The 12530-nt window shown below is 40.1% G+C and overlaps 1 protein-coding gene across 1 annotated transcript; it reads left to right on the top strand.

Moving 5' to 3' along the window:
- Nucleotides 1–9195: 9195 nt before the first annotated feature.
- On the top strand, nt 9196–12156 carry LOC104573913 (uncharacterized). Its single transcript, XM_010221138.2, has 5 exons — nt 9196–9284; nt 9317–9405; nt 10753–10902; nt 11234–11383; nt 12125–12156. The coding sequence occupies exons 1-5, from the start codon at nt 9196–9198 to the stop codon at nt 12130–12132; spliced, it is 486 nt and encodes a 161-aa protein (XP_010219440.2). The 3' UTR covers nt 12133–12156.
- The last annotated feature ends 374 nt before the right edge of the window (nt 12157–12530 follow it).

Here is a 12530-nt window from a genome sequence, read left to right as displayed (position 1 = left end):
GGTATTGACTCCCACTCCTCTTTTTCTCTGCCACAGTAAATTGGCAGTACTGGGCCTGAAATGAAACTACGTGCAGGAATGCGCATATAAGGAATGTGCATTCCTTGATGTATATAACTCTGCTTTCCAGGAAGCTATGCATACCACACTGTGTGACCTGACCTTGTTTCCCTAGACTCGTTGTGTAGACCATGCAGAGCGAGCAGCTTTTCTGGCATATGACATGGGACATGCAGGTTAGACCCACCACTGATTGCCCTTGGAGGGTCCCGTTGTCCATTTCTTGAGGCATGCTGATAGGATGACTCTGATTCTAGTGATCAGACTCAGACTCAGACTCAGAATCGTTAAGGTTGGAAGGGGCCTCTAGAGGTCATCTAGTCCAATCCCCCTGCACATGCAGGGTCACTTAGAGCATGTGGCACAGGACTGCATCCAAGCAGGTTTTGAAGATCTCCAGAGAAGGAGACTCCACAACCTCTCTGGGCAGCCTGTTCCAGTGCTCTGTCACCCTCACTGTCAAGAAATTTTTCCTTAAGTTCCTGTGGAACTTTTGGTGTTTCAGTTTCTGGCCATTACCTCTAGTTCTGTCGGTGGCCACCAGTGAAAAGAGGCCAGCACCATCCTCCTCACTGTCTCCCTTGAGGTATTTGCATACACTGATCAGGTCCCCTCTCGGCCTTCTCTTCTTCAGGCTGAACAGGCCCAGCTCTCTCAGCCTTTCCTCATAGGGCAGATGAACCACTCAAAGTCCTACTTGGGCAGTCAACAAAGGTAGCACTCACTGACAAGGAAACTCAGTTTTCTTGAGTTTCTGTCTGTTAATAACCAAATGTATTCCCCACATTTAAACCACAGACAAATAAGGAGGATTATGGTCAACATACTTGCAAAACACTACTCCGACCTCAATGATAATTGCTATTAATTCTGAGTTAGGAAATGACTAGAATGCAGAAGACACTCAAGGATTTTCCTTAATAATGAATATACAGATCTAGAGAAGAATGAGGTATCTCTAATTGTAAAGCAGCAATTCGGTGGACAAATGGATATAGTATCTCACTCAACTTTATAGTCCAAGCTTTGTGGTTCATAACTCTAAACAGGCTTCTCCATTAACCTTAGTGATTAGTTTCGAAAGAATCCATGGGCTGCTACAGGACAGAAGTCAGCATGAGTCTTGTTATTGAATTCGGTGGCTGTGTTGAGCCAAACCATTTTGTATGGAACCTTTCATAGCTTATCTCCTTCTCAGCCTTCTTCAGTCCTCACTATTATTTGGATGCAAAGTGGTTTAGTAAGTATCTTCTTGCTACCTTCCTTTGAAATGGCTGGGGCCATTCTCTGAAGTGACCCTTTCCTCCCACACAATGTCTTTGGCTCCCTTATTATTTCCTAGATTTCCCACTTCTCCTATCTCAAGAATTTCTCATTTGGATTTTTCTGTTTAGCTATTTGTGCCAGAAATAACCTTACAGCTCTCTGCCTGTATTGCCCCCTTTGCAAGGATTTGGATCACCCATTTTCCATATCATCCGCTGTTCCCAGAGGAGAAAATAAGAACTACAAATTCTCAGCCTTTTAAAGTAGAAGACATTTTTTCTTATCTGCCATGAATAACATTCAGGCATTGAAACAGAAGTTGAAAATCAGAGCTCACAACCTGGTCTAAGAAGCTGCAAGAAAATTAAAAGGGAAACTTGTCTTTAGTTTATAGAATTAATGGCTACTCACCTCAGGTGTTCCTATTTGTACTACTACCTGCTATTGAATTAGTGAATTATGATACAATATAGGCAATAGTTATTGCCTGCTCTGCTCAGCTGCCTTCCCAGCATCACTGGTCCAGACATTAAGAGGATTCAGACGAGTACGACCTGGCCCTATGTGCCTGTTGAGAAGGGAGCTTCTGGGACTGCAAAATGACCTTCCCCTCCATTCTTTTGAAGAGTCAGGAGCAAAGAGGTCTCTGCAGGCTAGAGCATGCAAGTATATGAAATGCTTAGTCCTAAGGGGCAATCAACTGATTGCTGTAGCCAGGGTTTTACGTCTTTCACAAAGTGCATCTGTAAAGTGCCTGTCTGGCAGGTAACTTCTTCCTAAGTGGCTGGCTCACCCATGTGCATGCCTCATCTTCTCCCACTGCACAGGTTAGAGGTGTGGTCTTGCTCATAATTTCTCCTTTGCTGCACTATGGGCAACCAATTTCCCTGCAACTGGAAGGACCTGCCCCTCCTGCTAATAACCATTGACAGAATCTGATCCAGAAAAATCACTATCGCTTTTCATGAACAGGTTCTAAGTTTACATCTTTCCCCAAACAAACACAATTGATCTGAGAGGTTGGCTTTGGTGTGTAGTGAGTTTCAGCAACATCTGTAAAACTGTGTACAGTCATATTTTCTGTTCTGAAAAGTGCATTTTTTTTAAACCAAATTCAGAATTCAAAGCAAACTGTCTCTAGACTTTGGGCTCAAAACATTCAGCAGGTGATTAACCTCTTCAACCCAAATGGAGAGTTTGAAAAAGTTGTCTAAAAATGACAAAAAATCAAAAGGTATAGTGATTAAAACAGAATTGGCAGGCAAAGCCCGGGCTAAATTCTGGTTCCCAGGCTGAGAAATGACTAGTTGCAGGTGCTAACAGGAAAAATTTAAGAACCACTGTAGAGCAATCCTACCTGTGTGTCTTCCCAGAACCAATAGTCAGAGCCTCGGGGACTTCCAAAGACAGAGTTTGTATCTGGGCTATTGTAAACAGAAACTGCTCATGGCCTCCTCCTCTAGGAATTTTCCTTGTAGTATTAGATAGTATTATATAGTATATAAAAAAGTGAGCATACAATGGCATAACTCTCTATGTTGTTCTCTTTCTTGGTCGCTGTTAACCTCCCATTTGCTTTTCTGATGGTTGCTAAGCACTGAGCTGCTGTTTTCATAAAACTGTCTATTGTACCCCAAATGCTAATACGATACTTACACACTCTGTCAGACTTGAGGGATAAGAAGCAGCTCTGAGCCCATCATTCATTTGTAAAGGTAGGATTGCCCTTTTTCCCTTGTGTGCATCACTTCATATTTACCTACCATCACCTACCATCTTATCCTGCAGTCACTGAATTTGTTAAAAATCCATCTCCATGGGTGGCTTATGCCTTTACCACCATGTAAATTTTGTCTTATCAACAAAGCTAGCTCTTGGACCTCTTTTCTCAAGGTGGTTTCTTAGTTTGTTTCATTGCAAAGATCGCAGCACAGCATCAGGAGACTTCTTATGATCTCTCCACACAGTAAAAATCACCCACTGATGCCCATCTTTTGCTTGTTACCCAGCTATTTACTCAGGAGAAAACGTCTCCTTTTATCCCTTGGCAACTTAGTTTCAGCAATCCTTACTTTTTTTTTTTTTAACTTGGGTAACCAGAAATATAAAAAGTGATCCAGCCATCGGCGCAGCATTAATTTCAGTATTATCAATCAGAATGATGTTTGCTCTTTTGTTCTCAATTTATTTGCTCCTAAAACACAATTTGCCTTTTTGACACTTCGAATATTCAGGTGACATATCTACATTTATGCCAAACTCTCTTTCTGAATGACAACAGTTAATTTAGAGACAATCTTTTTGTTTATGTAATTAGGATTATTTTTCCTCCATGCATGTTACTTTGCACATAACACACCCTGCATTCCCCAGCCATTTATTGCCCCAGTCACTCAGTCTTTTAAAATGTTTCTGCAGCTTTTCAGTTATCTGAACTTTTGAAAAATATGAAAAATAATTATTATGAGTCATCATTAATTCATCACCTCATTATTCACCAACATTTCTTGATCATTTATGAATATGTTCAATAGCAAAAATGCTCTTTGCTCACTTTTGATAGCTGACATTTGTCTACTATCTTAAAAAAGTTATTTATTTGTCTTTTTATTTTATTATTCTGCACTCAGTCTGTTTTTCTATTTTCCTTATTTGGTTGCTGGCTTCTCTTTGAAGAAAGTCCTTTATCTTCCAGCAACTTCTTTCGCTCAGCTACTTGAATGTTCTGGTTCTGTGTGTATGCCTGAGGTCATCCTTTTTCTGTTTTTCTATTTGGTGGTAAATACTTACTTGTATTGTGTCTTTAAATAGCATCCTGCTGTTTGAAAGCAGTTCATTTGTCTTTATCCTTCCTTTAAGTTCCTTTTAATAACCTTACATGGTTTCTGTATTTTCCCTTTTAGAAGATAATTATTCAAGATTTAGACTTTTTTTTTCTTCTCTTGGAGTCATAGTAAACTGGAATATGCCATGATCAATATAATGTTTTTTTCAGTGGCCATTTCTTGAACCAGATCTTATGCCTTTCTCAGAACCAGTTGGGGAGCTGCTTCTCCTCTTCTGGGGTGTCTGACAAGTTGTCCCACACTGCACTGATTTTTGGGGTCTAGAAAAGAAGCAAGCACACTTTTCCCTCACTAGCTGATCACAGCCAATGTATTTCAAGCATTTGCGTATTTTTTTCATTTTTTTTTCTACAGGCTCCTGCCCCATCTTAGGAGCAACAAGCATTTTCTGGTGTTGCTTGAATGTTTTCAAAAGAAAAAAATAAAATTGAATGCTGGCTATGAAGGCTTTATGTCCTGCCTAGAGAATCAAGAAGCATTAGGAAAATAATATAATTGGATTTGTATTTCTAAATTGGCATTGAACTTTACACTTGAAGCTGAATCTTTTTGCAATGTATTTTTTTGAAAATTTGAGTTCAGACTTTTAGATCTGTCTCATCTTCAGTTAATATATTTGATTAAATTCAGATAATTATTTTTTTCCATTTTACCTCATTCGTGGATACTGACTACAGAGATGTGACAAAAGCCCTCTTCCACCAACGTCTGTTTCTTGATATAATATTTTCTTTTTCATATGTTATTTTCAAAAGAATGATATATTATTTTACAAAAGTCCCCTGAATGAGTCTGTACATACCAAGTCAAAGTTGGTTTTGGCATCTGCATTAGTATATCTTACGTAGGTATATTTATCTAAGCGATAGAATGACTTTTGAATGGATCTGAATTTTTACTTTGAACTGTTCATTCCTAGCATTAAAATGCAGTTTTTTTCTGTTTACTTTTTGTATCAACGGTGTTGTTTGGTAGATAGGTAGATAACAACCTGAAATGGAGACTTTTATGCACTAATTCATCTAGCTAAAATATGTGAGAAGCCAATGGCCCTCCTTCATTTACATTAGAAATGCCAAGGTTTTCTCAGTATTCTGGAGACATAGATCAAAACTCATTTTTTTCAGAGACCGTAGGGTATCTCTGTCTCTACTACTTTCAAGGTTTCTTTTTCTTTACCATGTGAGTAAAGCTGTTCTTCCTCCAAGCTCACCCAGTTCAGATTTTGGTCCTCCCGACTGTGCGTTTAGCAGCTTGAGGGACACAAAAAGTGCTCCTGGGCACTCCTTGCTGCAGTAACATAATCTGTCCTTAAGTGTACATCGAGTCCTCTCTATTTCCCATTTCTCTTGAGCCAGCACCTAACTATGTTTTCCTTTATCCCTATTTCCATCTCTGACATTTCTATGAAACAAAGACAGTTTTCTCTGTAGTATGGCTTGCAGACATAAGCCAGGTAGCAGCCATGCAATTACAGACTTAAACTGCTCTCATGTCCACTCAAAGTGCTGTATTTATGTTTTGAGCCAGAGAATAACCCCTGTTAGCTAACTGAGTGCAAATCTGAGACCACGATGCCTGTTCCTGGAGCAGCAGCAGTTTCTGCAGCAGTGGGCACTGAGCCCACCTGGTCCTCACCCAGCTGACCCAAGCAGGTGAGCTGTGACTCTAACCCAGCACCTCCTCCTGGTATTTTTGCTTCTCTCCAAATACACCCCTACACAATCCGAGTGTCTGCTAGTCCACTGAAATTCCCATCTCCGGGCATGTCAAGCATAGAAATAAAAGGGCACTGGCTCTAAGCTTTCATGGGAAGAAACACCAGGAATTGGCTGCAATGTCACTTAAAGTTATAAGGCATTTGTTCTCCAGGTCACTCTAATATATATACGAGGGATTAAGGCATACTGAAAGTTTCTGCTGTTTTTGGGATCCCTGCTGCACACGGAAACCTGCAGCTCTAAAACCAACTGTCTGCTTTGCTTAACTTTATTTAATTTTCTCTCTTTACAGACAGTAGGAGCAAGAAAACTCATGGCTGCATCATGTCTTGCAAGTTCATGCAGTGGAATGTGGCTGCAGTTTGCTTCATGGGAATGTCGGCTAACCTCCTGTTGCAGAAAAACTCCCCAACTCCAGTCTCCTAGTTCTCCTGGCGCTGCTGGCCACATCAGTTGGGTACCTGCAGCACCCCTACCTTGGTGTCTGTCCCCTCACCTCTAATGGGTTTGAGTCCTAAGACTTCTGTAGGCAAACTGCCCAGTTAACTTGCTGGGGAGAGCAGCCTTGGCCACGCTGGGGTGACAGGAATTGCTACATCACTGCTTCTTCTCCACCCATTAAACCTGCAAACTGTCCAAAGGAAGGATAACAAGGGATAGCTGGTGACAACACAAGTGACCATAGTGGAGTAAGACAAACAGTAGGCCTACTGATATGCGAGGAGAGTATTGCTCATGGTGATACTTTCTACAAATAGTTTCTTAAATAGAGTATTCCAGTGAGTGGATGGCATGAAGCCTGTTACACTTCAAGTATCAGTGTCAGACTGTCACTTCTCCTGAGTGCCTCCTTCAGGTGAATGCTCTTCTGTCATCAAGATGGTCTGTAATCCGGAGCACAGCAGAGCCTGGGCACTCAACATGAAGGCACCAAACGGTCTCGATGGTTACTGGCCCATGAGAAGGAAAAACTTTGGCAGTGAAACCCAAGATAATTTTCAAGTCTTTACTATATAAATATATTAAATATTTTAAAGTAACCTGCTGGCAAAAAGCAAGAAGCCTATTTCTTTCAATGTGTTTGTTTAAGATGACAATCATGTACTCTTTCCGCAGTGAAAATTCAGTGGTACATTTCTCTTTGTGCATGCAATGGAATCAGGCCCAATAGGTGACAGCTGACGGATAAGGATATAATTAAGTATTCAGTAAGAGGCAGGAGTGACAAACTTTATCAGCAGTTTTACCTGACTCACACTGTGGAGTGATAATCTATAAAGAACTCCTGCAGCTCACTGAAAGCAACAAAGTTCCCCATCTGGGATAATCATTTTTGTTTTGTACAAAGGTAATATTTCAGCCATTCATACCTTCTGCATGATGTGGTGTTGCTCCAAATAAAATCATCAGAAAATTTTTAATGACTTCACTGGACTTAGCACTGTATTTTAGCCTTTGGAACCACGATCAATGTTGCAGGTAAGGAGAAGACTGGATTTTAAAGTTCAGATCCAATTTTTTCTCCAAAGTTCAGATCCAATATTTTCTCCAAATGATGAAGGCAAAAATTATGACATTAATCACTGAGTGTTAGAGCACAGTCCCCTTCTGCTTGCAGATTGATGTTTTGTGGCCTGAAGAATACACAAAATGTCCGCTTACAAATCATGCCTTTCAATATGAAATGCTGTTCATGTATTTATTATGAAAATGAGCTCTATTATTTTTGCCCTTGTAAGCCCAGCATTCTCCTACAAGGTTCAAAATACTTTTTAACAGATAAATAACCCTGAAAACATAACTGTAGGAGTTAAACATTTTGTGCTTTGAACATCAACAACAAAAGAGGCACTAAGCAAATTCATATATAATAACTAAAGACACAGTTCTGTCAAAGATCAAAAAATACACTGAATCCTCTTCCTAATCATGAATAGGAAGATCTCTCTGATGGTTGAGAAGGTGGAGATATTAATATCAACGGTATCTATATTGTATCTAGATTCACATAATGGACTAGCATAGAAAAAACAACTCAGGCAACAAGGTTTTCAATGATGAAAAGTTGTTCTTTAAAAAGGCAAGATTTCTGTGCAGTAAACACCGCATTTATTGGCAAAGGAACTGATTCCTTTAGGTTTCTCTGGAAATGTCACGCCAGTGTCTCATGAGTCTAATTGTAGGTGCGTCTTTACCTTAAAGCCTGGTGTCTCTTGCCGGGATGTCCCTGCCTGTTCTCCAAGGGAGTATTCCTGCTAGTAGGAACTGTTTTTACTTTGATGGTCTGGTTTTCTTTTTTTGTCTTTTTGTGGTCTTTGCCTTAAGTTTTGGTCTCTTGTTCTTTTGGATAGAACGACCACAGTTGTCATGCAACCTACCAGATAAGGAACCATATTTTCCAAGGGAAATGGTGCCTTCTGTTCTAGTAAGTGGTAAATCTAGCAAGACTAATAGTACTCAAACATTAGTACTCAAAAATTAAGAAATATTACAGAAAATGCTGGGAAACGGTCCAAAAGGGAGAATAAAACCCAAATGAACAGTCCTGTGTCCTGATATATGCATTGAAGATAATCTATTAAATCATGGGAAAATTATCAGGCCAAAACTAATAGTAGGCTTCCTTCAGAAGTTATTTTTCAGCAAATTATGTGCCCTTGGTTTTGCACAAGTTGTGAAGGAATAATCTATCGCAGGAACAAGGCAAAGGAAATAGAAAGCAGCCTGTACCATGACTTTCCCAAGAAAAACTCTACAGGGAGTTAGAAGGTTTCCTCCAGAAAGTCTACCATTCTTTTCTGTTTTGGACATATGATTCAAAATATTGCCTGGAATAGTGATGATGTTGGTTTCCTAACACAGCGCTTGCTATAGCCTTAGAAAGCTTGGAGTTGTCAGACCTTCAGCTTCTCCTTCTTACAGGTTCCGTGCAGGTAAACCTGAAGCAGAAAAAATATACTTGGAAGGGAAGTATGTATATATATATACCTACATGTAAAATATGTGTATATTACATATATAATGTATGTGTGTACATGTGTATGCATATATAAAGCATAATTTTTATATGTATGTATATTTATTTTAAGTAGTGGCAACCAATTAAAGCTGCTCAGAGATTTGAAATGCTCTAATGTTAATGAAGCCAGCTGAGGCACTCAGAGGCACACAGCAATGAGCTCAAGCTGTATTGAGCTCAAGAGCCTGGAAATTTATCTCAGGAATCAGAGATATCAGAATATACATAGTAACATTTCCTAATTAAAGAAAAAAAAACCCTCTACGTGAAGCAGTGTGGAACAATGTTATCAGATCTTACTGTGCAAACACGAGGAGTGTATAAAATGAGCTGCTCAGATGGAAAGCAGCACCTCACCTCGATCTGCCTTCCCATCCAAAGCAGTCCGAGGCCTGAGGGCTCCTGTCAGCAATGGATCTGAAAGGGATCTGCGTGCTCTCCCTCATCCTTGTTGTAGCCCTCAGCACCTTGGCAGAGGCAAAAGTGGCACGATGTAAGTACACCTGCTTGTTGTTGCCTTGATGGTTGTCTATGTGGGCATGATGCTACTGATTGTAATTGCAGTAAGCACATGTCTCCAGTTTGTGCATCAAATAGTGAATATCTTGCTGTGATACATGTCCAGAAGCTGAAGTCTATTTTTTAAGTTTTGCAAGGAAATCCATGGCAAAAAATATATATGTATATATAGTATCAACATCAGAAACAGACTCCAGGAGATCTCTTATGGTAGCAGAACAACCAATAGTCTGCTATACTGGTAGAGGGACAGGAATGCTTAAAATGATTTACTCAATTTACTAGACAAGGACTGCAGGAACTTGCTCTATCTCAGTAATGCTCTGGCATTTATTTTATGCTGCTTTGTCATGTGAATACAAGTTCAAAGAAATCTATCAATCATCTGCCTTTTTAATAAAAGGCAGTCATTTAGATAATCCAAAAAGTGGGAAGTAAGTAATTCAGTAACAGAGCCCTAATGGCATCTCCAGAAATGCTTGACTGGGGAGGACTATGATGCTAAAAGCACATATGTAACTACTTATACATAATCCTATATTTTCATGGTCATCTGAAGGCAGTGCAGAGATTTTGCCTCTTTCCACCTATCCCTAACTCTTTCTTCCTTCAAATGAGATATCTGGTGTGGAGGGACAGTAAGGAAGATAAGAGCCAGACTATTCTCAGTGGTGCCCAGTGACAGGATAAGAAGCAATGGGCACAAAATGAAACACAGGCAATTTCACCTGAAAATAAGAAAAAAAAATGTTTATTGTGAGGGTGGCTGAACACTGGAACAGGTTGCCCAGAGAGACTATGCAGTTTCCATCCTTGAAGATATTTAAAACTTGTCTGCACATCATCCTGGGCAGCCTGCTCTAGCTGGACTGCCTGAGCAAGGAGCTTGGACCTAATGATCTCAAGAGAGTACAGCTTCCTACCCCAAGAATTCTGTGAATATGCGATATGAACAAAACAACAAACATTTACTGGTGTAACATTTGAAGTTATATTTTTTTACCATTTAATCTGATATAATTGAACTTCCTAGCCCTCACTGTGCTGTGCAGTGCTGTGCTGGCTGAAGAACAGACCTTATTGAAATTGGAAGGAGTTTCACACCAGCTATAACAGGTCCAGCATTTCGCCTGCTATCTTTTTACCAGTAGCAGATTTTAAACTACTCAGGCTCCGATCTTAGTAAGCTACATAAAATGTATACTGTCCAGACTGTCATAGTCTAGGGAAAGTTCACCATTCCCAATAGACAACTGATAAATGGACTTCCACTAACAAGAGCACAGACACCTAATAATTTATTTATTTTTTTTCTGCTCAGCAACAAAATGCCAGTGTAACGTGGCCCCCAAGGAGAGGTCAAATTGCGGACATCCAGGAATCACATCAGAGGAGTGCCGGAGAGCTGGATGCTGTTTCAGTGCTTCAGTCCCTGGCGTTCCTTGGTGCTTCACTCCAAAACAAAGGAGAGGTAATATATCTGCCAGAAACATTGATCTGCTTAGTGCTTGATTCTGCGGAAATGTGTACAAGGGGCATAACTCTGCTTTTGCTGTAAGGCTAACCAATTGGACATAGACCTCTATTAGAAAACTGCTGCCAGTACCAGGCAGCATCAGACCTTGCTTACCCGTCACTCATGCATCCCATTTTCCTTGCAGCAAACTTTCCTTTGCACTAGATGATCTCCAGAGGTCCTTTCCAACCTCAAACTGCTCTGTGCTTCTGTGTTTCTGTGCACCTGGTAAAAGAAACGTAAAGCAATACGGTCTCCTTCCTTCCTTTGATTTTGTTTTACACAGTCAGGAAAGTATGCCCTACCAACGTTCGGACAAGAGTAAACTGCGGCTACCCTGGCATCACAGCTGAACAGTGCGAAAAGAGGGGCTGCTGCTTCATGGCACATCCCGCTGGTGTCCCCTGGTGCTTCTACCGCCGCACAGTGCCAGAGAGTAAGGACCTTCATGAAGTGTTTTACTGTCCCTCCCCAGAGAAACATGATGGCTCCTAACAGGGCGTTACGGCATGTCTGCTCTTGGCTTGCACTGCAAGTCAGATATTGGAATGGGTCACATTAATGGCAACAAGTAAAATGGGAGGTCCCTTCCCTACCAGCTCCTTCAGAGCTTCGTTGCTCAGGGTGTGAGTGAGAAAAAAGGTGATTTAATCCTAACATGTCCGGCTTCTTGCATAAAGGGCAGACTTTAGAGACCAATCCCTTGTAGTTTATGTGGCTGTGCAGGTAGTTTGGGCTCATGGGTAAGCTCAAATCCTCAGCAAACATGACAGTAGAGATGTAGCTATCAAATCATCTACTTTATGCCAGAAGATAAAGTGCTTTTCTTCAGAAACAAAAGTTTCTGATACCTCCCCCCCCCCCCTTTTTTTTTTCTTTTTAATGAGGAAACACCTTTCAGCATATCTAACATGGAAAATAAATAGTCCCAGTTGATTCCAACCCACTGCAGGCATTTTGTGCCTGTAGAAATTCACCATAGTTCGGTTTTACTAGTTGGAATCAAGTTAGTAAATATATTGAAGGATGGGTGGGAAAGCAATTGCTAAAAATTGCCTGATGCATACACACACTCTTTTGATGTGCTACATCTAGACAAGTATTTTCTAACACTTCCTGTAATCTGAGGAAAAAAATGTATCCCTTAACATGTTTCTCCTTTTTTTTTTTCCCACAGGTTGTTAAACTAGAAATTTCCATCAAGAATTTTGGACCTACTCAAAAAGGAAATATCAGCCAGCCATTCCAACTCAAACTTCACACTCTGTAGTAGCTATGATTTCTAGGTCTTTTTTTTTTCTCGGATTGAGTCCTTTCCAATGAAAGTTAATCACAACTTTTATTCTTAAAGTAGTCTAGTACTGTGCATTTTTTTCCAAAGAAATAAAAGAACTAATACAATTCATACATTTTCTTTTATTTGTTATTTTAGAGCCGTGTATTTCTCTTTCCTAGGAAATCGGCATCTCACAGATGAGTAAGTAGTAACACTTCTGTAAGAAAAAGCGCCCCTTTTACTCTTTGTGTTAGTATTATATCACACTTGATTGGTTTATGTAAAAGATCACTTATATTTGTTAGAT

The sequence above is a fragment of the Tinamus guttatus genome, unplaced genomic scaffold (assembly GCF_059628265.1).
Source record: "Tinamus guttatus ecotype Peru unplaced genomic scaffold, ASM5962826v1 Tinamus_guttatus_pri_ptg000384l, whole genome shotgun sequence".
In the NCBI taxonomy this organism is placed as follows: domain Eukaryota; kingdom Metazoa; phylum Chordata; class Aves; order Tinamiformes; family Tinamidae; genus Tinamus; species Tinamus guttatus.
This window is presented reverse-complemented; position numbering and strand designations above follow the sequence as displayed.